This window comes from Leuresthes tenuis, unplaced genomic scaffold (assembly GCF_036924035.1).
Source record: "Leuresthes tenuis unplaced genomic scaffold, fLeuTen1.0.hap1 SCAF_4, whole genome shotgun sequence".
NCBI classification, from domain to species: Eukaryota; Metazoa; Chordata; class Actinopteri; order Atheriniformes; family Atherinopsidae; genus Leuresthes; species Leuresthes tenuis.
Window position 1 is genome coordinate 414,005 of NW_027325358.1, and position 26,521 is coordinate 440,525.

The window sequence follows — 26,521 nt, forward strand, 5'->3', positions numbered from 1 at the left end:
TGAGGGTTAGGGTTAGATGCTATAGTTAGAGGTTAGGGTTAGATGCTGCAGTTGGAGGTGAGGGTTAGGGTTAGATGCTGCAGTTAGAGGTGAGGGTTAGATGCTGCAGTTGGAGGTGAGGGTTAGGGTTAGATGCTACAGTTGGAGGTGAGGGTTAGGGTTAGATGCTGCAGTTAGAGGTGAGGGTTAGGGTTAGATGCTACAGTTGGAGGTGAGGGTTAGGGTTATATGCTGCAGTTAGAGGTGAGGGTTAGATGCTACAGTTAAAGGTGAGGGTTAGATGCTGCAGTTGGAGGTGAGGGTTAGAGTTAGATGCTGCAGTTAGAGGTGAGGGTTAGGGTTAGATGCTGCAGTTGGAGGTGAGGGTTAGAATTAGATGCTGCAGTTAGAGGTGAGGGTTAGATGCTGCAGTTAGAGGTGAGGGTTAGATGCTACAGTTAAAGGTGAGGGTTAGATGCTGCAGTTAGAGGTGAAGGTTAGATGCCACAGTTGGAGGTGAGGGTTAGAGTTAGATGCTGCAGTTAGAGGTGAGGGTTAGGGTTAGATGCCACAGTTAGGGTTAGGGTTAGATGCTACAGTTAGAGGTGAAGGTTAGATGCCACAGTTAGAGGTGAGGGTTAGAGTTAGATGCTGCAGTTAGAGGTGAGGGTTAGGGTTAGATGCTACAGTTGGAGGTGAGGGTTATGGTTAGATGCTGCAGTTAGAGGTTAGGGTTAGGGTTAGATGCTGCAGTTAGAGGTTAGGGTTAGGGTTAGATGCTGCAGTTAGAGGTGAGGGTTAGATGCTGCAGTTAGAGGTGAGGGTTAGATGCTGCAGTTAGAGGTGAGGGTTAGATGCTACAGTTAGAGGTGAGGGTTAGATGCTGCAGTTGGAGGTTAGGGTTAGATGCTACAGTTGGAGGTGAGGGTTAGGGTTAGATGCTACAGTTAGAGGTGAAGTCATGTGACGGCAGACTGACGTTCACCTGACTCCACATACTAACCTCTACCACTTTCTTCTTCTTGGTCACGTTATTCTTCAGCAGTTTGTCCGGCAGTGGAGCGGCTCGGCTCACTGGAGGTCTGAACAGGAGGAACCTTGGAGTTATTTCTGACCAGGATCCTTTCCTTTGACCCACATAAAAAACAGTTTCTGCCTTCTTTCACCTTCGTAATATTGTTAAAATCAGGAACATCCTGTCTCAGAGCAGAGAAGCTGCTCCATGCATCTGTTCCTTCAGGACTGAACTACTGTAATTCCTTATTATTGTTCTGTCCCACAGATTCTCTGAAAAGCCTCCAGCTGATCCAAAACCCTGCAGCCAGAGTTCTGATGAGATCTAACAGCAGAGATCATGTTTCTCCAGTTTTAGCTTCTCTTCATTGGCTCCCTGTTAGATTCAGAATATAATCTAAGCTTCTTCTCCTCACATATAAAGCTCTTAATGACCGAGCTCCATCACATCTTAAAGATCTCACAGTTGGATATTTCCCCAGCAGAGCACTTTGCTCTCAGGCTGCAGGTTTCCTTGTGGTTCCCAGAGTTTCTAAAAGCAGAATGGGAGGCAGAGCCTTCAGTTATCAGGCCCCTAAAAGCAGAATGGGAGGCAGAGCCTTCAGTTATCAGGCCCCTAAAAGCAGAATGGGAGGCAGAGCCTTCAGTTATCAGGCCCCTAAAAGCAGAACGGGAGGCAGAGCCTTCAGTTATCAGGCCCCTAAAAGCAGAATGGGAGGCAGAGCCTTCAGTTATCAGGCCCCTAAAAGCAGAATGGGAGGCAGAGCCTTCAGTTATCAGGCCCCTAAAAGCAGAATGGGAGGCAGAGCCTTCAGTTATCAGGCCCCTAAAAGCAGAATGGGAGGCAGAGCCTTCAGTTATCAGGCCCCTAAAAGCAGAATGGGAGGCAGAGCCTTCAGTTATCAGGCCCCTAAAAGCAGAATGGGAGGCAGAGCCTTCAGTTATCAGGCCCCTAAAAGCAGAATGGGAGGCAGAGCCTTCAGTTATCAGGCCCCTAAAAGCAGAATGGGAGGCAGAGCCTTCAGTTATCAGGCCCCTAAAAGCAGAATGGGAGGCAGAGCCTTCAGTTATCAGGCCCCTAAAAGCAGAATGGGAGGCAGAGCCTTCAGTTATCAGGCCCCTAAAAGCAGAATGGGAGGCAGAGCCTTCAGTTATCAGGCCCCTAAAAGCAGAATGGGAGGCAGAGCCTTCAGTTATCAGGCCCCTAAAAGCAGAATGGGAGGCAGAGCCTTCAGTTATCAGGCCCCGAAAAGCAGAATGGGAGGCAGAGCCTTCAGTTATCAGGCCCCTAAAAGCAGAATGGGAGGCACAGCCTTCAGTTATCAGGCCCCTAAAAGCAGAATGGGAGGCAGAGCCTTCAGTTATCAGGCCCCTAAAAGCAGAATGGGAGGCAGAGCCTTCAGTTATCAGGCCCCTAAAAGCAGAATGGGAGGCAGAGCCTTCAGTTATCAGGCCCCTAAAAACAGAATGGGAGGCAGAGCCTTCAGTTATCAGGCCCCTAAAAGCAGAATGGGAGGCAGAGCCTTCAGTTATCAGGCCCCTAAAAGCAGAACGGGAGGCAGAGCCTTCAGTTATCAGGGCCCTAAAAGCAGAATGGGAGGCAGAGCCTTCAGTTATCAGGCCCCTAAAAGCAGAATGGGAGGCACAGCCTTCAGTTATCAGGCCCCTAAAAGCAGAATGGGAGGCAGAGCCTTCAGTTATCAGGCCCCTAAAAGCAGAATGGGAGGCAGAGCCTTCAGTTATCAGGCCCCTAAAAGCAGAATGGGAGGCAGAGCCTTCAGTTATCAGGCCCCTAAAAGCAGAATGGGAGGCAGAGCCTTCAGTTATCAGGCCCCTAAAAGCAGAATGGGAGGCAGAGCCTTCAGTTATCAGGCCCCTAAAAGCAGAATGGGAGGCAGAGCCTTCAGTTATCAGGCCCCTAAAAGCAGAATGGGAGGCAGAGCCTTCAGTTATCAGGCCCCTAAAAGCAGAATGGGAGGCAGAGCCTTCAGTTATCAGGCCCCTAAAAGCAGAATGGGAGGCAGAGCCTTCAGTTATCAGGCCCCTAAAAGCAGAACGGGAGGCAGAGCCTTCAGTTATCAGGCCCCTAAAAGCAGAATGGGAGGCAGAGCCTTCAGTTATCAGGCCCCTAAAAGCAGAATGGGAGGCAGAGCCTTCAGTTATCAGGCCCCTAAAAGCAGAATGGGAGGCAGAGCCTTCAGTTATCAGGCCCCTCTCTGTGGAACCAGCTGCCAGTTTGGCTTCAGGAAGCAGACACCCTCTCTACCTTTAAGATCAGGCTGAAACTTTCCTTTCTGATAAAGCTTATAGTTAGGGATGGCTCAGGTGAGCCTGAAACATCCCATAGTTCTGCTGCTACAGGCCCAGCCTGCTGGGGGCCTTATAAATAAAACTGAATCTGAACGCCACATCAGGTGGGTGACGGCGTGATCATAGTACCTCTCCTCCACAGGAAGTTCTTTGTGCTGCAGGTGAGGTTTGGTTCCTGACATGTTTCTGATGCTGGCCGAGTAGATCTTGGTGATGTAGTCGACCGCCTTCTCCCGAGCCACGTCACTGTCATACCCTGAGAACACAACATCACACGGCTGTGATGCGTCGTTTCTGAAACAATTACGTCTCAAACGTCTGCTGTGAGGTGAGGAACCGTCTCACCTCCGTCCTCCTCGGTGTCGTCATCCGACTCCTCGCTGTCCACAGCTTTGCACTCTTTGTGACCCGGTGGCTCTCTGGTCCAGATCATCAGAGCAGCGTCAGCCCCGCCCACCGACAGCAGCATGGAGTCATCGTTAGACCAGCGGACGTTGGTCACGTTGGTGCTGTGACCTACGTACTTCTTAAATTTGGCAAACTGGCCCTGAGGGGAAGAACAGTTGGAGTGAGAAGAACACATGAGCTCAGCAGCACCTGTGCATGTTTGATTCTGGGTCCGGTCTCACCCTGGACGGGAAGCTGAACAGTTTGACGAAGCCAAAGTCATCTCCACTGGCGAGCAGTTTTCGATCTTTGGTGAGAGACGCGGCATTAACGAAGCTGAGCGTCGGCCATATTCCTTCACAGGTGGGACCCAGAACGGATGTGCAGGTGGCCCAGTCCAACTTCTCAAACTGGACCCAGAAACAGAAACACCTCCATGATCCCTGCAGCTTCACTCAGAAAACTGAAACCAAACATCTGACCTGTTTCTGACCTCGGCCACGCTGATGTTCTGTTTGCGTCCCCGTGGAGCCTCGAAGAACAGCTGCTCCTTGGCTCCAGTGTTCACCTGCAGCAGTTTACCTGCAAATGAAACATCAGGAACACCTGAAGAATGGACGAGTGCGAAGCTCAAGCAACAAACAGCAGGTTTTTAATGTGCAGAAGGTAAACGTCCGAACCAAGACATCAATGTTTCGGATAGGACTGTGACAGATAGCGTCTGCACAGCAGCAGCACAGGTGAGTTCACCTCTGGAGTCCCAGTCGATGTGAGTGATGTAGCTTCCTGCTCCTTTACAGATGCCAACTCTCTTACTGGTCAGAACGTTGTAGATGTCCACAAAGGAATCATGCGAGGCCACAGCCAGGTACTTCCCAGCATCTGCAACACACAGCTGACTGGTCAGTGACTGACCGCCCACCTTCAGCCCAGGTCACACCTGCGTGCTGAGTTCAGGTACCTTGGGAGAAGCGGATGTCTGAAATGAGCTCTCTGCGGTGGTGGAAGGTCACCATGTCCTCCAGAGTGTCAGCGTTCACCACCAGGAAGCTGCCGTCGTTCAGACCAACTGCCAGAGCTTTACCGTCTGGAGAGAAGGCGCAGCACCGCCCACCTGACAGGTGAGACAGGTGAGAGAGGTGAGACAGATGAGAGGGAAGAGACAGGTGAGACAGGTGAGACAGGTGAGAGAGGTGAGAGAGGTGAGACAGGTGAGACAGGTGAGAGAGGTGAGAGAGGTGAGACAGATAACACAGGTGAGAGAGGTGAGGCAGGTGAGACAGGTGAGAGAGGTGAGACAGGTGAGACAGGTGAGAGAGGTGAGACAGATAACACAGGTGAGAGAGGTGAGACAGATAACACAGGTGAGACAGGTGAGACAGGTGAGAGAGGTGAGAGAGGTGAGACAGGTGAGAGAGGTGAGACAGGTGAGACAGGTGAGACAGATAACACAGGTGAGACAGGTGAGAAAGGTGAGAGAGGTGAGACAGGTGAGAGAGGTGAGAGAGGCGAGACAGATGAGACAGGTGAGAGAGGTGAGACAGATAACACAGGTGAGACAGGTGAGACAGATAACACAGGTGAGACAGGTGAGACAGATGAGACAGGTGAGAGAGGTGAGACAGGTGAGACAGATGAGACAGGTGAGAGAGGTGAGACAGATAACACAGGTGAGAGAGGTGAGAGAGGTGAGACAGGTGAGAGAGGTGAGAGAGGTGAGAGAGGTGAGACAGATAACACAGGTGAGACAGGTGATAGAGGTGAGACAGGTGAGAGAGGTGAGACAGATAACACAGGTGAGACAGATAACATAGGTGAGAGAGGTGAGACAGATAACACAGGTGAGAGAGGTGAGACAGATAACACAGGTGAGACAGGTGATAGAGGTGAGACAGGTGAGAGAGGTGAGACAGATGAGAGAGGTGAGACAGGTGAGACAGATAACACAGGTGAGACAGGTGAGACAGATAACACAGGTGAGACAGGTGAGACAGATGAGACAGGTGAGAGAGGTGAGACAGGTGAGACAGATGAGACAGGTGAGAGAGGTGAGACAGATAACACAGGTGAGAGAGGTGAGAGAGGTGAGACAGGTGAGAGAGGTGAGACAGGTGAGAGAGGTGAGACAGGTGAGAGAGGTGAGAGAGGTGAGAGAGGTGAGACAGGTGATAGAGGTGAGACAGGTGAGAGAGGTGAGACAGATAACACAGGTGAGACAGATAACACAGGTGAGAGAGGTGAGACAGATAACACAGGTGAGACAGGTGATAGAGGTGAGACAGGTGAGAGAGGTGAGACAGATAACACAGGTGAGACAGGTGAGACAGATAACACAGGTGAGACAGGTGAGACAGATGAGACAGGTGAGAGAGGTGAGACAGATAACACAGGTGAGACAGGTGAGACAGATAACACAGGTGAGACAGGTGAGACAGGTGAGAGAGGTGAGAGAGGTGAGACAGGTGAGAGAGGTGAGAGAGGTGAGAGAGGTGAGACAGATAACACAGGTGAGACAGGTGATAGAGGTGAGACAGATAACACAGGTGAGACAGATAACACAGGTGAGACAGGTGAGACAGATGAGACAGGTGAGACAGGTGAGACAGATGAGACAGGTGAGAGAGGTGAGACAGGTGAGACAGGTGAGAGAGGTGAGACAGATGAGACAGGTGAGACAGGTGAGAGAGGTGAGACAGGTGAGAGAGGTGAGACAGGTGAGACAGGTGAGAGAGGTGAGAGAGGTGAGACAGGTGAGAGAGGTGAGACAGGTGAGACAGGTGAGACAGGTGAGACAGGTGAGACAGGTGGGGAAACTGAAGCATTTATCGGTGCTCGTCTCACCTTTCTTAAGTTTGCGGACAGCGACCATTCTGTGATTGGCTGACAGCTCCCAGATCCTCAGAGTTTTGTCATCGCTGACGGTGGCACAGACAGGAAGTAGAGGGTGAGCCGCCAAACCCCACACCTCGCCCTCCATGTGACCCTGGAGACAGCGCACACACGGTTAGCGTTCGATCCTGTCAGTGGATGCTGTCTCTGCTCAGGTCGTCATCCACTGAGCACAGCTTTAAAGAATTAGCTTTGCTGCTCAGTGGGGATAAACCTCCCCTGGGAGAGATGGGAAAACAGGTTGACCCCCCCCACAGAGCAGGGGCCGGGCCCAGAACAAGAGCAGATGGTCAAAACCCGAAGGAGTCCCACCGTCCCGTGAACCAAACACATGAATACACCAAGACATCCGGGTCAGAGGCCACTGCACCCAAAAGGTAGAAAGAATAGCACCTGGACTTCTGGTACTTTGTGTATCTTCCTGTTTGTTCATTTTTCAGAATCACCAGTTAACCCAACCTCTTCTGAATGGTGGAGTACCCCAAGAAACCCATGTGGACACCGGGGGAACATGCAAAGTCCAGGTTGCACCTAACACGAGTGAAACCAGGAACCTTGTTCCAGGGTGGGACCACCACAGCTCTATCTACCCAGAGTTTAGCCTCTCTGTCATTAAGTAGATGATGTGAGGTTTAGTACCTCTAAAGGTTCCCATTATTCACCTGAAGAACCCTTTCTGGACCTCACAGTTTCTGGGACTGTAAACTGAGCAGAGATGACCAGGTGTGACCTGGAACCTAAATGGAAACTTCTCTTTTAGTGTTTGTCTGGGTGGGCAGGACCACAGGGACCAAGAGGCTTGGTTCTGCATGACACTGGCTGATATTTGGGCTCAGAGAAACACGGAGCTGGTAGACAGGGATGAATCAGATCTGAAGTCTGAGCACATTCGCAGGTGTAAGAGAACACCTGCCCATCCATCCAGAGCTGTCTGAGGAACTCTGGAGTTGGAAGTCTGAGGTCAAGCCTGATCCAGAGCTGAGGAAGGGGTCTCTGGGCGGTTAGGAAGAGATTCACCCCGAGATGATGAACAAGCTTCTGTTGAGACACTTTTTCACTGCTACGGTTCCTGTGGACTGGAAGACCAAGATGAGGTTTGACATTTTAAAAAGGAAAGCTAAAGGGTAACACATGGTTGAGGAACCCGAGAAAAACAAATTCAGGACAGGGCTGCCGAAAAGGGGGGGAAATAGAAGGATTCCAGGGGCCCCTGAGTAAGAGGGGCCCAGAGAGGCCCTAATAAAAGTATAATACTGACAAAAAACAATATGACGCTAAGTTATTAACTAACTTATAATCACAAATATAACTTTATTGGTTTTGGAAACAAACAGTGTCTCATACTTCATAAAGTCAGGAGGGTCTGTTAGCGGTTCATGTGGTGGAAAGTTATGGAAGATTAACTTCAGCTGTGTTGAATTAATAATAATGATAAACTTTATTATGTCTCTAAAGTCAGATAAGAACAAACGATATAAAAGATTAATCTATTATTATGGAAATGTTTAATTAAAATAAGCTATTTTAATGCTTCAAAAAGCATATTTATATAAACTTTTTTATTTTGTTAAGATTCACTGAAACAGAAGAAGTGCAGAAGGAACAGTTTGTGCCGCAGTGCCTCCAATCCAACGCCTCCTGGCCGGCTGTTTGGGGCAAAATAGGTAAAAATGATCTTTATGGGGAGCTGTGCTGCTGATTCAGGGGCCGTAAAGGAGTTTGGACCAAAGGGCCAAGCTCTCAGAAGTGAACTTTTACATGTGCAGAAATGTCAGTCTGACCTGAACCAGCAGCGTCATCGGCCCGCTCTTGTCGATCTCCAGGATTTCTCCGTTCTTTGTTCCCAGCAGGATGTGGCCGTGGCCCAGAGTGATGGCTCTGATGGACGGGTTGTCCTCCAGCAGCAGACCTGATGGGAAAACACAGCGACTCATCAAACGCTTCAGACGCTGACAGCCTGACACGCAAAGGTGAGAGGGGTGCGAGACCTTTAGAGGACGGCGACAGCGAGGCTCTCTTGATGGCGTACGTCTTCAAACATCGCTCAAACATGTCGTCCCACAGCTCCACGATGCCGTCCTTCCCCCCCGTCACAAAACCCTGGACAGCAAACGTAACACAGATGAAACGGGCTTCATCACTCACACTTTTATCCTGTTTACTCTTTGCTCTAAAGTCGTTTAGGTTTGTCAGAGCTGCTCAAATTAAAAAAAGTCACATTTTTAATTTACCAAAAACTTAAGTTACTGTAGATAAAGAAAAGAAGTCGTTAATATTTTCCAAATTAGAAAAGAATGTTATTCTTATTATGTCACATTTTTACATTGTCAAAGTGTAGTGATGGATGGATGGATGATGGATGGATGGATGATGGATGTTGGATGGATGATGGATGGATGGATGATAGAAGGATGGATGGATGGATGAAGGATGGATGAAGGATGGATGAAGGATGGATGGATGGATGATGGATGGATGGATGGATGGATGATGGATGGATGGAAGGATGTTGGATGGATGGATGATGGATGATGGATGGATGGAAGGATGTTGGATGGATGGATGGATGATGGATGGATGATGGATGATGGATGGATGGATGATAAATGGATGGATGGATGGATGATAGAAGGATGGATGGATGGATGATAGAAGGATGGATGGATGGATGATAGAAGGATGGATGGATGGATGATAGAAGGATGGATGGATGGATGATAGAAGGATGGATGGATGGATGATAGAAGGATGGATGGATGGATGATAGAAGGATGGATGAAGGATAGATGGATGAAGGATGGATGGATGATAAATGGATGGATGATGGATGGATGGATGATAGAAGGATGGATGGATGGATGTTGGATGGATGGATGATGGATGGATGTTGGATGGATGGATGATAGAAGGATGGATGGATGGATGGATGTTGGATGAAGGATGGATGATAAATGGATGGATGATGGAAGGATGGATGAAGGATGGATGGATGTTGGATGGATGGAGGATGGATGGATGATGGATGGATGGATGGATGATGGATGGATGGATGATGGATGGATGATAGAAGGATGGATGTTGGATGAAGGATGGATGGATGAAGGATGGATGATAGAAGGATGGATGTTGGATGAAGGATGGATGGATGAAGGATGGATGGAGGATGGATGGATGATGGATGGATGGATGGATGATGGAAGGATGGATGGATGAAGGATGGATGGATGATGGATGGATGATGGATGGATGGATGGATGGATGGATGATGGATGATGGATGATGAATGATGGATGGATGGATGGATGATGGATGGATGGATGATGGATGGATGATGGATGGATGGATGGATGATGGATGAAGGATGGATGATAGAAGGATGGATGTTGGATGAAGGATGGATGGATGAAGGATGGATGGAGGATGGATGGATGATGGATGGATGGATGGATGATGGAAGGATGGATGGATGAAGGATGGATGGATGATGGATGGATGAAGGATGGATGGATGGATGGATGGATGATGGATGAATGGATGTTGGATGATGGATGGATGGATGGATGATGGATGATGGAAGGATGGATGGATGGATGAAGGATGGATGGATGGATGGATGGATGATGGATGATGGATGGATGGATGTTGGATGATGGATGGATGGATGAATGATGGATGGATGGATGGATGATGGATGATGGAAGGATGGATGGATGGATGAAGGATGGATGGATGGATGGATGGATGGATGGATGATGGATGATGGATGGATGGATGGATGGATGATAAATGGATGGATGATGGATGTTGGATGGATGGATGGATGATGGATGTTGGATGGATGGATGGATGGATGGATGGATGATGGATGGATGGATGGATGGATGATGGATGGATGGATGGATGGATGATAAATGGATGGATGGATGGATGGATGGATGATAGAAGGATGGATGGATGATGGATGGATGGATGGATGATGGATGGATGGATGATGGATGGATGATAAATGGATGGATGGATGGATGATAGAAGGATGGATGATAAATGGATGGATGGATGATGGATGGATGGATGGATGAAGGATGTATGATGGAAGGATGGATGGATGAAGGATGGATGATAGAAGGATGGATGGATGAAGGATGGATGGATGATAAATGGATGGATGGATGGATGGATGGATGAAGGATGGATGGATGAAGGATGGATGGATGATGGATGGATGGATGGATGATGGATGGATGATGGATGAAGGATGGATGGATGATGGATGGATGGATGATGGATGGATGGATGATGGATGGATGGATGGATGAAGGATGTATGATGGAAGGATGGATGGATGAAGGATGGATGATAGAAGGATGGATGGATGATGGATGGATGGATGATAAATGGATGGATGGATGGATGGATGGATGAAGGATGGATGGATGAAGGATGGATGGATGATGGATGGATGGATGGATGATGGATGGATGATGGATGAAGGATGGATGGATGATGGATGGATGGATGGATGATGGATGGATGATGGATGAAGGATGGATGGATGATGGATGGATGGATGGATGGATGAAGGATGGATGGATGATGGATGATGGATGGAAGGATGGATGGATGGATGATGGATGGATGGATGGATGATGGATGGATGAAGGATGGATGATAGAAGGATGGATGGATGATGGATGGATGATGGATGGATGGATGATGGAAGGATGGATGGATGAAGGATGGATGAAGGATGGATGGATGAAGGATGGATGGATGAAGGATGGATGGATGAAGGATGGATGGAGCCTCACCTTGTCCAAGGAGCACATGGCAAACACGGGGCCATCGTGAGCTTTGATGGTCTTGATGAGCGTTGTGTCTCTCCAGATGTAAACATCTCCGTTCGTGGCTCCGGAGAAGACCAGCTCCTCGGATCGACCGTAACACGCCGACATCATCGTCTCCTGCTTCCCCAGATTCCCAAAGATCCCCCGTTTAAACGTTAGACCGCCACCTGTGAGATAAGAGCAGACAGACCCAACAGCTGTCCAGCTGTCCGTGGACATTTATAGCAGCTGTTTCTCAGGTGAATGGGTTGAAATCCACCTGAATGCTGCCAGAACTTGATGTGCTTCATGCCCACAGTCACCAGTTTGTCCATCCTGAAGGGGTTACTCTTCACCACAAAGATTTTATCTTTATGACCCCTGCAGGACAGAGCAGAGTGTTTCAGAGTGAAACTACAGGGGTTTGCATTATAAAAGAATCCAGGTGTGCTTACCTGGCCTTGGCAAGTCTTTCCCCTTTCTTCCAGTCCCAGATGACGATGGAGTGAAATTCATCAATTCCCACTGAGACCAAACTCTTCCCGTCCGCTGAGACACGAAGAGGAAAGACATTAACAGAAGATCAGAAGCATGAGCGGCTGTATTCGGGTAGATTTTTTATTCTTCATCTTTTCAGAGTAAAAGTTATTGTTGATGTGCTTTTAGTTATGTTTGTGCTGTTGTTGGTCCTTTAGCTTTGCTCTGCTCTTGGTTATGTTTGTGCTGTTGTTGGTCCTTTAGCTTTGCTCTGCTCTTGGTTATGTTTGTGCTGTTGTTGGTCCTTTAGCTCAGCTCTGCTCTTGGTTATGTTTGTGCTGTTGTTGGTCCTTTAGCTTTGCTCTGCTCTTGGTTATGTTTGTGCTGTTGTTGGTCCTTTAGCTTTGCTCTGCTCTTGGTTATGTTTGTGCTGTTGTTGGTCCTTTAGCTTTGCTCTGCTCTTGGTTATGTTTGTGCTGTTGTTGGTCCTCTAGCTCAGCTCTGCTCTTGGTTATGTTTGTGCTGTTGTTGGTCCTTTAGCTCAGCTCTGCTCTTGGTTATGTTTGTGCTGTTTTTGGTCCTTTAGCTCAGCTCTGCTCTTGGTTATGTTTGTGCTGTTGTTGGTCCTTTAGCTCTGCTCTGCTCTTGGTTATGTTTGTGCTGTTTTTGGTCCTTTAGCTCAGCTCTGCTCTTGGTTATGTTTGTGCTGTTGTTGGTCATTTAGCTTTGCTCTGCTCTTGGTTATGTTTGTGCTGTTGTTGGTCCTTTAGCTTTGCTCTGCTCTTGGTTATGTTTGTGCTGTTGTTGGTCCTTTAGCTTTGCTCTGCTCTTGGTTATGTTTGTGCTGTTGTTGGTCCTTTAGCTTTGCTCTGCTCTTGGTTATGTTTGTGCTGTTGTTGGTCCTTTAGCTTTGCTCTGCTCTTGGTTATGTTTGTGCTGTTGTTGGTCCTTTAGCTCAGCTCTGCTCTTGGTTATGTTTGTGCTGTTGTTGGTCATTTAGCTTTGCTCTGCTCTTGGTTATGTTTGTGCTGTTGTTGGTCCTTTAGCTTTGCTCTGCTCTTGGTTATGTTTGTGCTGTTGTTGGTCCTTTAGCTTTGCTCTGCTCTTGGTTATGTTTGTGCTGTTGTTGGTCCTTTAGCTTTGCTCTGCTCTTGGTTGTATTTTCGGTCCTTTAGCTTTGCTCTGCTCTTGGTTATGTTTGTGCTGTTGTTGGTCCTTTAGCTTTGCTCTGCTCTTGGTTGTCTTCGTGCTGTTTTTGGTCCTTTAGCTTTGCTATTTTGTGTAACAGTTTATTTAAGGTAAACACAAGACATTTGTGCTAAAAAAAAAAAATGGACCAGACTCAGTGAATAATTCCCTATAATCCATATATAGACCAGTGAGCAGTGCTGACCAACATGTCATTGGGGTCATCAGGTGGGAACCTCCTTTCATCAGTGTTTCCCACTGAGTTGGGCCCACGACACCCCCCTCTCCCCCCACACTGGGGTTAGGGTTAGGGGTTGGGATCGGATATGGGTCACATATAAGCAAAAAATCGGATTCAGGTCACTTGCAACTGCAGTGTGACCATAGCCAAAGTGGACAAATATCTGCTTTGTGTTGGTGTGAAACAAAAGTGTTAAATGATGAAGATCCAGAGCAGCTGCTTGTGGTTTTTGGTAGTTTATCCTCTTTGTGAGGAAATCGGCTGCTGTTGGCCTTTCCCAGCTAAAGCAAACTTTCAGCGAGTCAGCATTCGATCAACACGTAGCATTATCTCTGAAGCCTAACCATTGTTAACTTTTTGGATGACTGCACATCTGCCCACTTGCATTAATAAAATATCTGCCTGCAGAGCAAAAAGAATGTGCCTGTATACACGGGCCCTTGGTTTAGAAATAGTGACACAAACAGCGTACCAGTAAACTCCAGGGCACACACTCCTCTGCTGTGGTGTCCTTTAAGCAGCGACAAACACTTCAGAGTTTGGATGTCCCAGACATGGATGGCCGGGTCTCTGCCCACCTGAATGCACAGACAGCCAATCAGAAACACTCCCACTTTAAATGGGAATCAACATGCTGCACTCTGATTGGCTAGTCCTACCTGTGCAGACGCCACATAGTCTTTGAGTGGGTGGACGGCGAGGCAGAGGATTTCGTCATCATGACCGAGGTAAAACCGCTGGCTGTGCTGCAGCCGGCTGTAGACCACAGCGACGGCAGCCACGTGGTACACCACCTCCCCTGACTGACTGTAGAACAGGTTGTTGCGACAGTCAAAGCCGCGGTACCTGCAGGAAATAGGAAATGGAAAAACAAATAGTAAAGATATAATAAACAGATAAGAAATGTTGAATTTGCTTTCAAAAGATGTTGGTAAAGTTATGACTGAAGGAGAAAAGCGAGAAAAATGTCACCGACGCTTTTAAAAGAAGATCCTAAAATCAGACGTGTGATCAGAATAGTTCATGATTTGAACCAAAGAGTCCAATCTTAGCCTGAGATGTTTTAGTTTTACTGATAGCTTCATTTGTGTTTTTACCCATGAACAAACTGCAGGCGAAGCCCCTCCTCTGGAGCTTTCTGTCGCTTGAGGGAACCAATTAGTTTCTTCTTGAGCTGTGGGAGGTCTTCTTTATACACCTACAGATATAGATCAGGTGAGTCAGTCTGACTGATGGGTGATTCATGGGGAACTTCTTTATGGTTGCTTCTTGTTCACCTGGCGTTCGTAGTTGGTCTGAGCTTCCTGTTCGATGTCGGAGTCGAGCTCCGGGACGTCCGACACGTCTGAGTCCGACTCACCGCTGTTGGAGTCCGCGTAGCCCTCTGAAGACCCAAACCAAGAAGAAATCTTATTTGGTAACCAACTTTTAATGTATATGGATAACAGATGATTCAAAGATTACAAACGTGGAAGGTTTTATATTTTCTACAGCAAAATAAAACCTTTAAGGGTCCTAAATGACCTTTAAGGGTCCTAAATGACCTTTAAGGGTCCTAAATGACCTTTAAGGGTCCTAAATGACACCTTACAAATGGCTTAATGACGGTGATTTACGGATGCTTCTGAGGAAAGAGAAACATCAAACCAGCTGACATATTGTTCAAGCGTCTTGATAATGATGATGAATAGTAAAAGCACATGGGTCCAGGCGTTGCAAGAGGCCTAAATGGGTTAAGTCAGGTTTTCTGATAAACAGTTCTGGTTCCGATAGGATCTAAATCCATCTGGTCACACTGTTGGGACTCAGTTGTCATTGCCATCTGAATTTTGACGTTACCCTGAAGGAGCGGCTCCAAAACCCCGTTCATGACGCCCTCTGGTAGGAATCTCCACTGGAAGACGGCATGGTCAGCGCCGCCAGTGCTGACCACCCACTGCAGGTCGTTGGACCAGCGAACATTGGTCACATGGGCAGAGTGACCAATGTACTTCTTGAATTTGGCTCCTGTGTTGTGGAGATGAACATTAAAAGTCTGATCTGTTAGAAATACAAGTCACAGCTCAGAAATGTTACGACTCAGGTCCCAAACCAGTCCCAGTCTGACTCCAAACACTTCCTGGTCCATCACAAATGACTCACGCACACAATGGAGACATTTAAATCCACAGCCAGGTTCAAAGCAGCTTCCAACTAAATATACAAACATCAGACCGTATGTTTTTGGGTGTGTATCCGGTGATCATAGTTAACACAAACGAAACACCTTTAGCTTTATAGAAACAACAAAATGAGGTCAACTGACTCGTTGAACAGTGAAAGAACCTGGTTCCTCAGAAACTCTGGTTAGAAAAACGTTCCTACAGGGTTACAGACCTTTCTTCAGGCAGGGGAACCTGAAGAGTCTGATGAGGCCAAGGTCATCGCCGGTCACCAGCACAGCACTGCTGTAGTTGGCATCCACAGAGTTTACATTGTTGATGTTGGAGTATTTGGGCCAGATTCCATTAACCTCCGGCCCGATGACACCTGTCCAAGTCATCCAGTGGATCCCCTTTGCTTCCTCTTTCGGAACCAGCTTCCCTGCTGGAGAACAAGGAAAAGCTCAGTCCCGAAACAAATCCCCGGTTCATGCAGGTGGATCACAAGTGAACGCTTATGTAGGCAAATCCTAAATCCAGACAGGATTGTCCCAAGTCAGGACAGGTGAAGGCGGGACGTTTAGGTCTGGCGTTTTTCTATTACATGATGGCGGACAGCAGCTTTTCTATCATTGGTTCTACCATGATGATAATACTGGAATTTTCTTTGGTACAATTTCAGTTCAGGTCCCAAGTGAGCTGGACCAGTACAAAGACACTATGCACCACTGATTGGACAGAGAATCTTTACACTATTTGGACCAGAACTTCATAAACGGCCAAGTTTAAAAAAGAAGAACAAAGCTACCAGCAGCAATTCATTCATCCAGCAGATGCCAACAAGATCAACAGGACCATCAGGAAGGCTGGCTCTGTCCTGGGGGTCCAGCTGGACTCTGTGTTGGTGGTGTCTGAGAGGAGGATGCTGGGTAAACTGCACAGCATCCTGGACATCTCCACCAGGCGCTAACCTCCCACAGAAGCACCTTCAGCACCAGACTCCTTCCACCCTTTGTAGGACTGAACGCCAGAGGAAGTCCTTTCTGCCTGTGGCCACCAGACTGTTAAATTAATCTCCCTCAGGGAGGATCAGTGGAAACACTGCGTCCTGAGGCCAAACACCAATGACACTTCTCCTAATCACCTGCTTGTACAAACTGTTTTCTTTATTGACCTATTTGCACGTATTGTACTCAGTTACTTTTTTTATGTTAACTTTATTTCATATTATTTGTCTATTTTATTTTATTTAGTACTTTCCCCCTTGTTCCATAACTGTTGCACAGCAACTTCCCTCAGGATAAATAAAGCCTCTTTTCCTGCTGCCAGTAGGAGAGAGGCAGGCTACACCCTGGATGGATCAGCAATCCAATCCAATTCGTCACATCCCAGAGTAATGACATCATGTCTCTGAGGCTCTGAGGTCATACCCGGCATCCTGTAGAAGAGCCGCTCACTGGTGCCGTCGTTGGTCTGCAGGAAGCGGCTGTCAACGGACCAGTCCAGGTGGGTGATGAAGGAGGTGGAGCGGCTGCACTCGCCCACCTTCTTATAGCGCTGAGCAACGGCGTAGACATCCACCAGCCCATCGTTTGATCCCACCGCCAGGAAGGAGCCGTCTGGAGAATACTTCAGCTCGTGAATGACCTCCTTTCTGTCCTTGATGTGCACAACCTCCGTCATGTCCCTGCAGAAGAAGAGTCAAAGCAGCTTCAGACTCATGGTACAAACATCAGTGTGTATCAGGTGATCTCAGCTAACACAAACGGAGCACCTTTAGCTTCATCGTGACAGCAGCAGGAGCTCACCTGACTCGTAACACAGTGAAGGAACCGTCTTTCATGCCCAGAGCCAGCTGAGAGCCGTCATTGTTGAAGGAAACGCTTCGAACGGACTCCTCCATGTTACAGCGAGCCAGCAGGGTGTGGTCGGGGAGGCTCCACAGCCTGCAGGTGAGAGATGGCCGATGAGGAAAGAGCTGGTGATCAGCAGCTCGGTGGTGTTCAGGTGTTCAGACCAACCTGACTGAGCGGTCGTCACTCCCGGTAACAGCCACTGGCTGTTTGGGATGCAGGTCCAGTGCCCACAGCTCACCCTCACTGTGACCCTGCATCAGCAGAACCGGTTTGTCTCGGTCTCGGACCATCACCTCAAAGATTTCACTGTCCTGAGTCCCAGCCAGAATCCGGTCAGCCTTCCAGCAAACACTTCGGATGGACAGACCTGAAAGAAACAGCTGCATGCTGCACCCAGCGCACCAAACAAGCAGAACCAGGCCCCATGAACAGGTAGGCCAGCAGGTAAATAAAAGGACAGGTTCAGACCTTTGTAGCCCTGCTCAGCCTCTCTCAGGTCGATCTTGGTAATGGGTTTGAAGTCCACATCCCAGAGTCTGATGCAGCCGTCTCGTCCTCCAGTGGCAAATCCTTCCTCACAGGCGTGCATGCTGAAGATCCCCGCCTGCACACATCAGCACATGTACGGAGGGAGGTGTTGGGGTGGCCCAGCAGCCCATGTATTGTGATTCATGGCGGTGTGTGCTGTGTGTGTTCGCACCCCATGTGCTGCCTGTATGGTTCTGATCAGAGTGATTCCCTTCCACACGTAAACGTCTCCATTCAGAGCTCCAGAGTACGTCAGCTCGTCTCTGGCTGCAGACACACACAGGATGGTCTGTAGGTCGCCCGTCTTCCCAAAGATACCTCGCTTTGGAGTCAGAGCGTTCCCGCACATGGTCCAGAACTGCAGGAAAGACAAGCAGAAACAGGAAACCTGGTACCACCTGCTGACTTTCAGTGCTGCTGGGTCACAGAACACAAGCTGAAACGGTTTGATTGGTTTCCATGTGCTGCAGAACAAAGCTGTTTGCACTGTATTCATCAGGTGATAAAATGGTGGATGACTCATCCATCCTGTGACTCCAGTGGCCTCACCTTGATGTGTTTGACTCCACAGCTGACCAGCCGGCTGGACTGTAACGGATCCCAGCAAATGTCAAAAATCTGCATCAAAAGCAAAAAAGAGTTAGAAGATGCTCCTTCAGACTGTAACATCAGAGAATTTGTCAGATTAATTTGCTCTCATCACCCTACGTTTGAGGGATGAAATAATAAAAACACATCACTATGTAAAGAGGCCACAAATAAGTCAATGTGACTGCAAAGCGGTGTGGAGCCGGAAGCCAAAGTTGCACCCGGCGCCATTACGCCTCATTGAAAATGTGCCGTGAGCACAAAGTTTAAAGGTTCACAGACTTCTGTTGCTTTAATGAATGAAGAGCTGTACCCTGTCTGAGTGTCCAGTCGCTGTGGCGAGCACTCGACCTCGTCTCCAGTCCCAAACACACACCGTGTTCTTGGCGTCCAGACCGACGGAGGCCAGTCGCTTTGAATTAACAGAAACCGACATGTCAGTGTTTTTACCAAACCGTGATCTATACAAACCATGGAAATCACCAGATAAAAGGATGCTGCCACTCCGACATGACTGCTGGGTCAGAGTCAAACAGATATTTACATCCTACATGTTGGAATGCAGCCTTCTGTTTTGTTCAGTTTGTTACTGTTTTTCAACTGTTTTATAAATTAAAAACGAAAAGGACTGATTTCTGATATCTTTCTCAGAAATCGTTCAGAGTTTTAAACCAGAAGACTTTTATCTTCTGGACATGAGAATCAGAAGAAAATGAAAACATGGTTATTCTGAGTCTGAAGTAAACACTTTCAGATGAACGCGAACAGAATGAAACTTTCACCTTGGACCTTTTCTCAGGTCTGACGAAGCTAACAGTTTCTACTTTATGTCAGTATTTGTTTAGAATAATTTCAGCTAATTAGTCTTGTTTTTTTATTGATTTTGACAAAGGAAATGTGCATTTATTAGGTAATTAAAGGGGATTCATTACGGCAGTGTTTCTCAATTGCGGTCCTCATGACCCACTGCCCTGCACGTTTTCGATGTTTCCCTCCTCCACCACACCTGACTCAAATGAATGGCTCCTTATCAGGCCACTGCAGAGCTTGATGACGAGCTGATCATTTGAATCAGGTGTGGTGGAGGAGGGAAACATCGAAAACATGCAGGGCGGTGGGTCATGAGGACTGGAATTGAGAAACACTGCATTACGGTAACATCAAAGTTCTGTGGTTGAGAGCACATATTTGGGTGTGTGAGCAACGGAAAATGTCACCGTTTCACAGAAATGCAGCTATTGTCCTGGACATGTTGCATCTTAAGAGTCTCACCTGTCCATCTGAGTCAAAGGCGAGGCAGGCGATTCCATGGGTGTGGACGTCCCTGAGGATGGAAACAGTCTGCATGGCGTACGTGTCCCAGATACAGATGTACGGGTCTTTGCCCACCTGCCCTGTCGCCACCTGGATCTTATCTGGATGGATCGCCAGACTGAGACAGAATAACAGTTTCTATAAGACTCAGGAACTGACAAGCCACCAAAACAGGTTCAAAGTCCTGAGAAGAACATCAAATCTTGTTTTCTAGTTACTACCATCACAAGGCAGACATGTTTTATTTGAATTATATCTTGAATTAAGGTGTCTTCATATTCAAAATGTTCCAATTAATTTGTATTTATGATCATTTTGATTATCAAGAAATTAAATAAAACTGTATGATGACGGCAGTTATTGAGAAAACAAAAACTTTTAACCAGAGAAGATGTTTTGGTTCAAATCTCTGAAGATTCAGAGGGTGAGAATTTCCCTCAGAGAGTGATGGATCAGAGAGAGATTTCAGCGGGTCGACCAGATGGTGGTGACGGGGAAAAGGTGGAGGTAGACGGGCACAGGGAGGGTCTGAATGGAAACCAGTGAGTCAGCAGTAATGAGGACTGTTTTTCAGACACTTTGATGAGCCTGTTGGTTACAGAGATGTGACAGATGCTGAGCCCTCTTCCTAACGGATGATTTCTGGACTCTGAGAACAAATGAAACTAACAGATATTAACACCAGTTCTTGGCCACTCAAACACTGAAGCCAGAATCAGGATCTGGATCAGGATCTGATGTAAATTTTACTGATTTTCTGTTGTTTTTATGTGGATAAAATGACAGAAAAACATTAAAAAAATCAGAAGTTGGAACAGCTTTGTTCATAGTTGCGTTTATGAGTTCAGAAAAGGATCGAACAGGAAAACATAACAGAAGGGCCGAGGTGCCCTTGAGCAAGGCACCGTACCACCATGCTCCCCGGGCGCTGTGATTGGCTGCCAACCGCTCCAGTGTGTGACACCTGTCTCTATGAGTGTGTGACCCTGTGCGTGTTCAACAGGTGCCAACCTGGATGGGCTAAAGGCGGAGGACAAATTTGGTGTTTCCTTTTATCTCTGACAATTTTTAACCTGCAGCCTGTTGAAAACTGGTGGTCAAAATGTAAAGACCTTGGCGCTTAAAGGGTTAATGCTATAATATATTGAATTCACCTTCTCTTCATAAGGGGCAGCACTGAGCATGCTTGTACCCCTCTTCAGCGGCCCCACTGTAGGTCACATGAAAAACCTTAATGTTAACCTATGATCAATACAAACGTTACTCCTTAACTTAACTAGGACCTCAGAACCAAGTGGGCTTTGGTTCCATAAGGATGACTGGTACCCATAAGGACAACTGGTCCCCCATAAGGACAACTGGTCCCCCATAAGGACAACTGGTCCCTCATAAGGATGACTGGTGCCCATAAGGATGACTGGTCCCCCATAAGGACAACTGGTCCCCCATAAGGACAACTGGTCCCCCATAAGGACAACTGGTCCATCATAAGGATGACTGGTGTCCATAAGGACAACTGGTCCCCCATAAGGACAACTGGTCCCCCATAAGGATGACTGGTACCCATAAGGACAACTGGTCCCCCATAAGGACAACTGGTCCCCCATAAGGATGACTGGTCCCCCATAACGATGACTGGTTCCCCCATAAGGATGACTGCCCCCCCATAGGGATGAGTGGTGCCCATAAGGATGACTGGTGTCCATAAGGACAACTGGTCCCCCATAAGGATGACTGGTGCCCATAAGGATGACTGGTGCCCCTAAGGACGATTGGTCCCCCATAACGATGACTGGTTCCCCCATAAGGATGACTGGTCCCCCATAAGGATGACTGGTTCCCCCATAAGGATGACTGGTTCCCCCATAAGGATGACTGGTGCCCCATAAGGATGACTGGTTCCCCCATAAGGATGACTGGTCCCCCATAAGGATGACTGGTTCCCCCATAAGGATGACTGGTTCCCCCATAAGGATGACTGGTGGCCATAAGGATGACTGCCCCCCCATAGGGATGACTGGTCCCCCATAAGGATGAGTGGTGCCCATAAGGATGACTGGTCCTCCATAAGTATGACTGGTGCCCCATAACGATGACTGATGCCCATAAGGATGACCGGTGCCCATAAGGATGACTGGTGCCAATAAGGACGATTGGTTCCCCATAACGATGACTGGTGCCCATAAGGACAACTGGTCCCCCATAAGGATGACTGGTCCCCCATAAGGATGACTGGTCCCTCATAAGGATGACTGGTGGCCATAAGGATGACTGCCCCCCCATAGGGATGACTGGTCCCCCATAAGGATGAGTGGTGCCCATAAGGATGACTGGTCCCAAGGATGACTGGTGCCCATAAGGATAACTGGTCCTCCATAAGTATGACTGGTGCCCCATAAAGATGACTGGTCCCCCATAACGATGACTGATGCCCATAAGGGTGACCGGTGCCCATAAGGATGACTGGTGCCAATAAGGATGATTGGTTCCCCATAACGATGACTGGTGCCCATAAGGACAACTGGTCCCCCATAAGGATGACTGGTCCCAAGGATGACTGGTGCCCATAAGGATGACTGGTCCTCCATAAGTATGACTGGTGCCCCATAAAGATGACTGGTCCCCCATAACGATGACTGATGCCCATAAGGGTGACCGGTGCCCATAAGGATGACTGGTGCCAATAAGGACGATTGGTTCCCCATAACGATGACTGGTACCCATAAGGACCACTGGTCCCCCATAAGGATGACTGGTCCCCCATAAGAATGACTGGTCCCCAATAAGGATGAGTGGTGCCCATAAGGATGAGTGGTGCCCATAAGGATGACTGGTCCCCCATAAGGATGACTTGTGCCCATAAGGATTACTGGTGCCCATAAGGATGACTGGTGCCAATAAGGACGATTGGTTCCCCATAACGATGACTGGTGCCCATAAGGACGACTGGTCCCCCATAAGGATGACTGGTGCCCATAAGAATGACTGGTGCCCATAAGAATGACTGGTACCCATAAGGACAACTGGTCCCCCATAAGGATGACTGGTGCCCATAAGGACAACTGGTGCCCATAAGGACGACTGGTCCCCCATAACGATGACTGGTTCCCCCATAAGGATGACTGGTTCCCCCATAAGGATGACTGGTCCCCCATAAGGATGACTGGTTCCCCCATAAGGATGACTGGTCCCCCATAACGATGACTGGTTCCCCCATAAGGATGACTGGTCCCCCATAACGATGACTGGTTCCCCCATAACGATGACTGGTTCCCCCATAAGGATGAGTGGTGCCCATAAGGATGACTGGTTCCCCCATAAGGATGACTGGTTCCCCCATAAGGATGACTGGTTCCCCCATAAGGATGACTGGTTCCCCCATAAGGATGACTGGTCCCCCATAACGATGACTGGTTCCCCCATAAGGATGACTGGTCCCCCATAAGGATGACTGGTCCCCCATAACGATGACTGGTTCCCCCATAAGGATGACTGGTTCCCCCATAACGATGACTGGTTCCCCCATAAGGATGAGTGGTGCCCATAAGGATGACTGGTCCCTCATAAGGATGACTGGTGGCCATAAGGATGACTGGTGCCCCCATAGGGATGACTGGTCCCCCATAAGGATGAGTGGTGCCCATAAGGATGACTGGTGTCCATAAGGACAACTGGTCCCCCATAAGGATGACTGGTGCCCATAAGGATGACTGGTGCCCCTAAGGACGATTGGTCCCCCATAACGATGACTGATGCCCATAAGGGTGACCGGTGCCCATAAGGATGACTGGTGCCCATAAGGACAACTGGTCCCCCATAAGGATGACTGGTCCCAAGGATGACTGGTGCCCATAAGGATGACTGGTCCTCCATAAGTATGACTGGTTCCCCCATAAAGATGACTGGTCCCCCATAAGAATGACTGGTCCCCAATAAGGATGAGTGGTGCCCATAAGGATGACTGGTCCCCCATAAGGATGACTTGTGCCCATAAGGATTACTTGTGCCCATAAGGATGACTGGTCCCCAATAAGGATGAGTGGTCCCCATAAAGATGACTGGTCCCCCATAAGAATGACTGGTCCCCCATAAGAATGACTGGTCCCCAATAAGGATGAGTGGTCCCCATAAAGATGACTGGTCCCCCATAAGAATGACTGGTCCCCCATAAGAATGACTGGTCCCAAATAAGGATGAGTGGTGCCCATAAGGATGACTGGTCCCCCATAAGGACAACCGATCCACCATAAGGATGACCAGTGCCCATTCTTGTTGTCATTAACTTATATTTCTCTTTCTCAGCAGGTATCCCTGTGGAACCAGCTGCCAGTTTGGCTTCAGGAAGCAGACACCCTCTCTACCTTTAAGATCAGGCTGAAACTTTCCTTTCTGATAAAGCTTATAGTTAGGGATGGCTCAGGTGAGCCTGAAACATCCCATAGTTCTGCTGCTATAGGCCCAGCCTGCTGGGGGAGCTCCCATGATGCACCTCTCCTCCCTCCATGTACAGATGACATCATTGCTGTCATTAACTTGTGTTTCTCTCTCTCAGCAGGTGTCTCTGGCCTGGTGTTACGCTGCTTGTTGTCCCCTCTTTCCTGTCCTCTCAGCCCCAGCTGGTCCAGGCAGATGGACCCTTCCTGGTTCTGGTTCTGATGGAGGTTTTTCTCCCCACACTCGCCTTGTGCAGCTCAGGACGGGGGATTAGGTTGAAGACAAGTTTCAGTGAAATCTGTTGGTTTCCTTAGCGAGGCTACTTTTTAAAGTGGCTCTGTACGAATTGGACTAATTTTGAATTTAACCTCTTATGACCCAAGCTCTTGTTTGATATTCATTGTTTATTTCTCTTTGCTTTTTGGGCTTATTGGAACCTCATAAGCATAAAAAGTACACATATGTACGTACTGTACTGAATGTCTTTACATGGTCATTAGGCCCCAGTTAAGCAGAATTAACTACTGTATTTTGCTTTGATTACAATAAATCGGCTTGCATTGGTCTGTGTCTTTGAAGTTTCCTGAGAAGGCATTTGTTGGGATTTCGCAAAACTGAATTGAATCTCACCAGGAAATGGGCTTCACTCTGAACCAAACACATTTGCTTTATAATGTTTTAGCTCATGACTTATTAAAACAATTTCACCGAAACTTGTCTTCATGGACTGTATAGACATTTGTCTTTGACTCAAATTTGTATTAATTATTCATTTTCATTATTTATTTTTAGCGGCTTTTGAGCAGGTTCGGTGGTTATGTGAAGTAAGAAAAGTTATTATAATAGGATGTAGCAGTGAAACACTGCCGCTCTGACTTTCTGAAAAGAAGAAGAAACTTTGGATCTTACAAAATCAGGGTTTTGTAGAAGTTAATGTTCGTTTTCCTTCAAACTTTTGACAGACCCCCCCCCACGCCCCAGACCACGCCTTCTCACCTGATGATGTCATCATTGTGTCCTAGGAAAAACTTCTGGGAGTGTTCTCGGGTGTTATAGACCACGCCCACCCCAGCCACAAAGTACACGACCTCTTTTCCCGCAGTGTAGTACAGGTTGTTTCGGCACTGGTGTCCTCGATACCCGTGGATCCACTCCAGTCTCAGCTGGCATCGCGGTGCCGTCTTATCTGACATGTCTGCTCAAATACACAAACTTGGTATCCAAGGACCGAGTTAGTGTCTGATGAGTTCCGAGCAGATTCAGTCCATTATTGTAGTTCCTTCAACAGACCAACGTCCTCCCATAATTCCACAGTGTTGCGTTAGAGCTGCCTCATGATGTAAGTCAAGTCAGAACGGCTCAGAGAAGTTTGGGAGCGGTCGGCAGCAGTGGCAGGATGGCCTGGATCCCGTCAGAGGTTAATTAAGCTGAACGATGACATCAGAGGTTCGTAGAGCTGAACGATGACGTCAGAGGTTCGTAGAGCTGAACGATGACGTCAGAGGTTCATTAAGCTGAACGATGATGTCAGAGGTTCGTAGAGCTGAACGATGATGTCAGAGGTTCATTAAGCTGAACGATGATGTCAGAGGTTCGTAGAGCTGAACGATGATGTCAGAGGTTCGTAGAGCTGAACGATGATGTCAGAGGTTCGTAGAGCTGAACGATGACGTCAGAGGTTCATTAAGCTGAACGATGACGTCAGAGGTTCATTAAGCTGAACGATGATGTCAGAGGTTCGTAGAGCTGAACGATGATGTCAGAGGTTCGTAGAGCTGAACGATGACGTCAGAGGTTCATTAAGCTGAACGATGACGTCAGAGGTTCATTAAGCTGAACGATGATGTCAGAGGTTCATTAAGCTGAACGATGACATCAGAGGTTCGTAGAGCTGAACGATGACGTCAGAGGTTCGTAGAGCTGAACGATGACGTCAGAGGTTCATTAAGCTGAACGATGATGTCAGAGGTTCGTAGAGCTGAACGATGACGTCAGAGGTTCGTAGAGCTGAACGATGACGTCAGAGGTTCATTAAGCTGAACGATGACGTCAGAGGTTCGTAGAGCTGAACGATGACGTCAGAGGTTCATTAAGCTGAACGATGATGTCAGAGGTTCGTAGAGCTGAACGATGATGTCAGAGGTTCATTAAGCTGAACGATGATGTCAGAGGTTCGTAGAGCTGAACGATGATGTCAGAGGTTCATTAAGCTGAACGATGATGTCAGAGGTTCGTAGAGCTGAACGATGATGTCAGAGGTTCGTAGAGCTGAACGATGATGTCAGAGGTTCGTAGAGCTGAACGATGATGTCAGAGGTTCGTAAAGCTGAACGATGACGTCAGAGGTTCATT

General features: G+C 47.9%; 1 protein-coding gene across 1 annotated transcript in view; it reads right to left on the bottom strand.

Annotated features, from left to right (window-relative positions):
• LOC140305235 (echinoderm microtubule-associated protein-like 6) overlaps positions 1-25,758 on the bottom strand; it is a 44,620-nt gene extending 18,862 nt beyond the window's left edge. Inside the window, exons 1-28 of the mRNA XM_072383995.1 lie at positions 25,166-25,758; positions 19,694-19,853; positions 18,735-18,833; positions 18,383-18,451; positions 18,006-18,191; positions 17,774-17,909; positions 17,471-17,672; positions 17,258-17,395; positions 16,880-17,136; positions 15,685-15,894; positions 15,148-15,315; positions 14,586-14,692; positions 14,406-14,506; positions 13,968-14,154; positions 13,781-13,886; positions 11,858-11,951; positions 11,683-11,783; positions 11,388-11,590; positions 8,568-8,679; positions 8,361-8,488; positions 6,532-6,673; positions 4,652-4,804; positions 4,441-4,572; positions 4,184-4,272; positions 3,933-4,100; positions 3,649-3,850; positions 3,433-3,559; positions 983-1,061 (exon numbers count right to left, since the gene is read on the bottom strand). Of these exons, the coding sequence (XP_072240096.1) occupies positions 983-1,061; positions 3,433-3,559; positions 3,649-3,850; positions 3,933-4,100; positions 4,184-4,272; positions 4,441-4,572; positions 4,652-4,804; positions 6,532-6,673; positions 8,361-8,488; positions 8,568-8,679; positions 11,388-11,590; positions 11,683-11,783; positions 11,858-11,951; positions 13,781-13,886; positions 13,968-14,154; positions 14,406-14,506; positions 14,586-14,692; positions 15,148-15,315; positions 15,685-15,894; positions 16,880-17,136; positions 17,258-17,395; positions 17,471-17,672; positions 17,774-17,909; positions 18,006-18,191; positions 18,383-18,451; positions 18,735-18,833; positions 19,694-19,853; positions 25,166-25,362 (4,053 nt within the window). The 5' untranslated portion in view covers positions 25,363-25,758. The remainder of the gene's footprint in view (positions 1-982; positions 1,062-3,432; positions 3,560-3,648; positions 3,851-3,932; positions 4,101-4,183; positions 4,273-4,440; positions 4,573-4,651; positions 4,805-6,531; positions 6,674-8,360; positions 8,489-8,567; positions 8,680-11,387; positions 11,591-11,682; positions 11,784-11,857; positions 11,952-13,780; positions 13,887-13,967; positions 14,155-14,405; positions 14,507-14,585; positions 14,693-15,147; positions 15,316-15,684; positions 15,895-16,879; positions 17,137-17,257; positions 17,396-17,470; positions 17,673-17,773; positions 17,910-18,005; positions 18,192-18,382; positions 18,452-18,734; positions 18,834-19,693; positions 19,854-25,165) is intronic.
• Between the last annotated feature and the right edge of the window lie 763 nt (positions 25,759-26,521).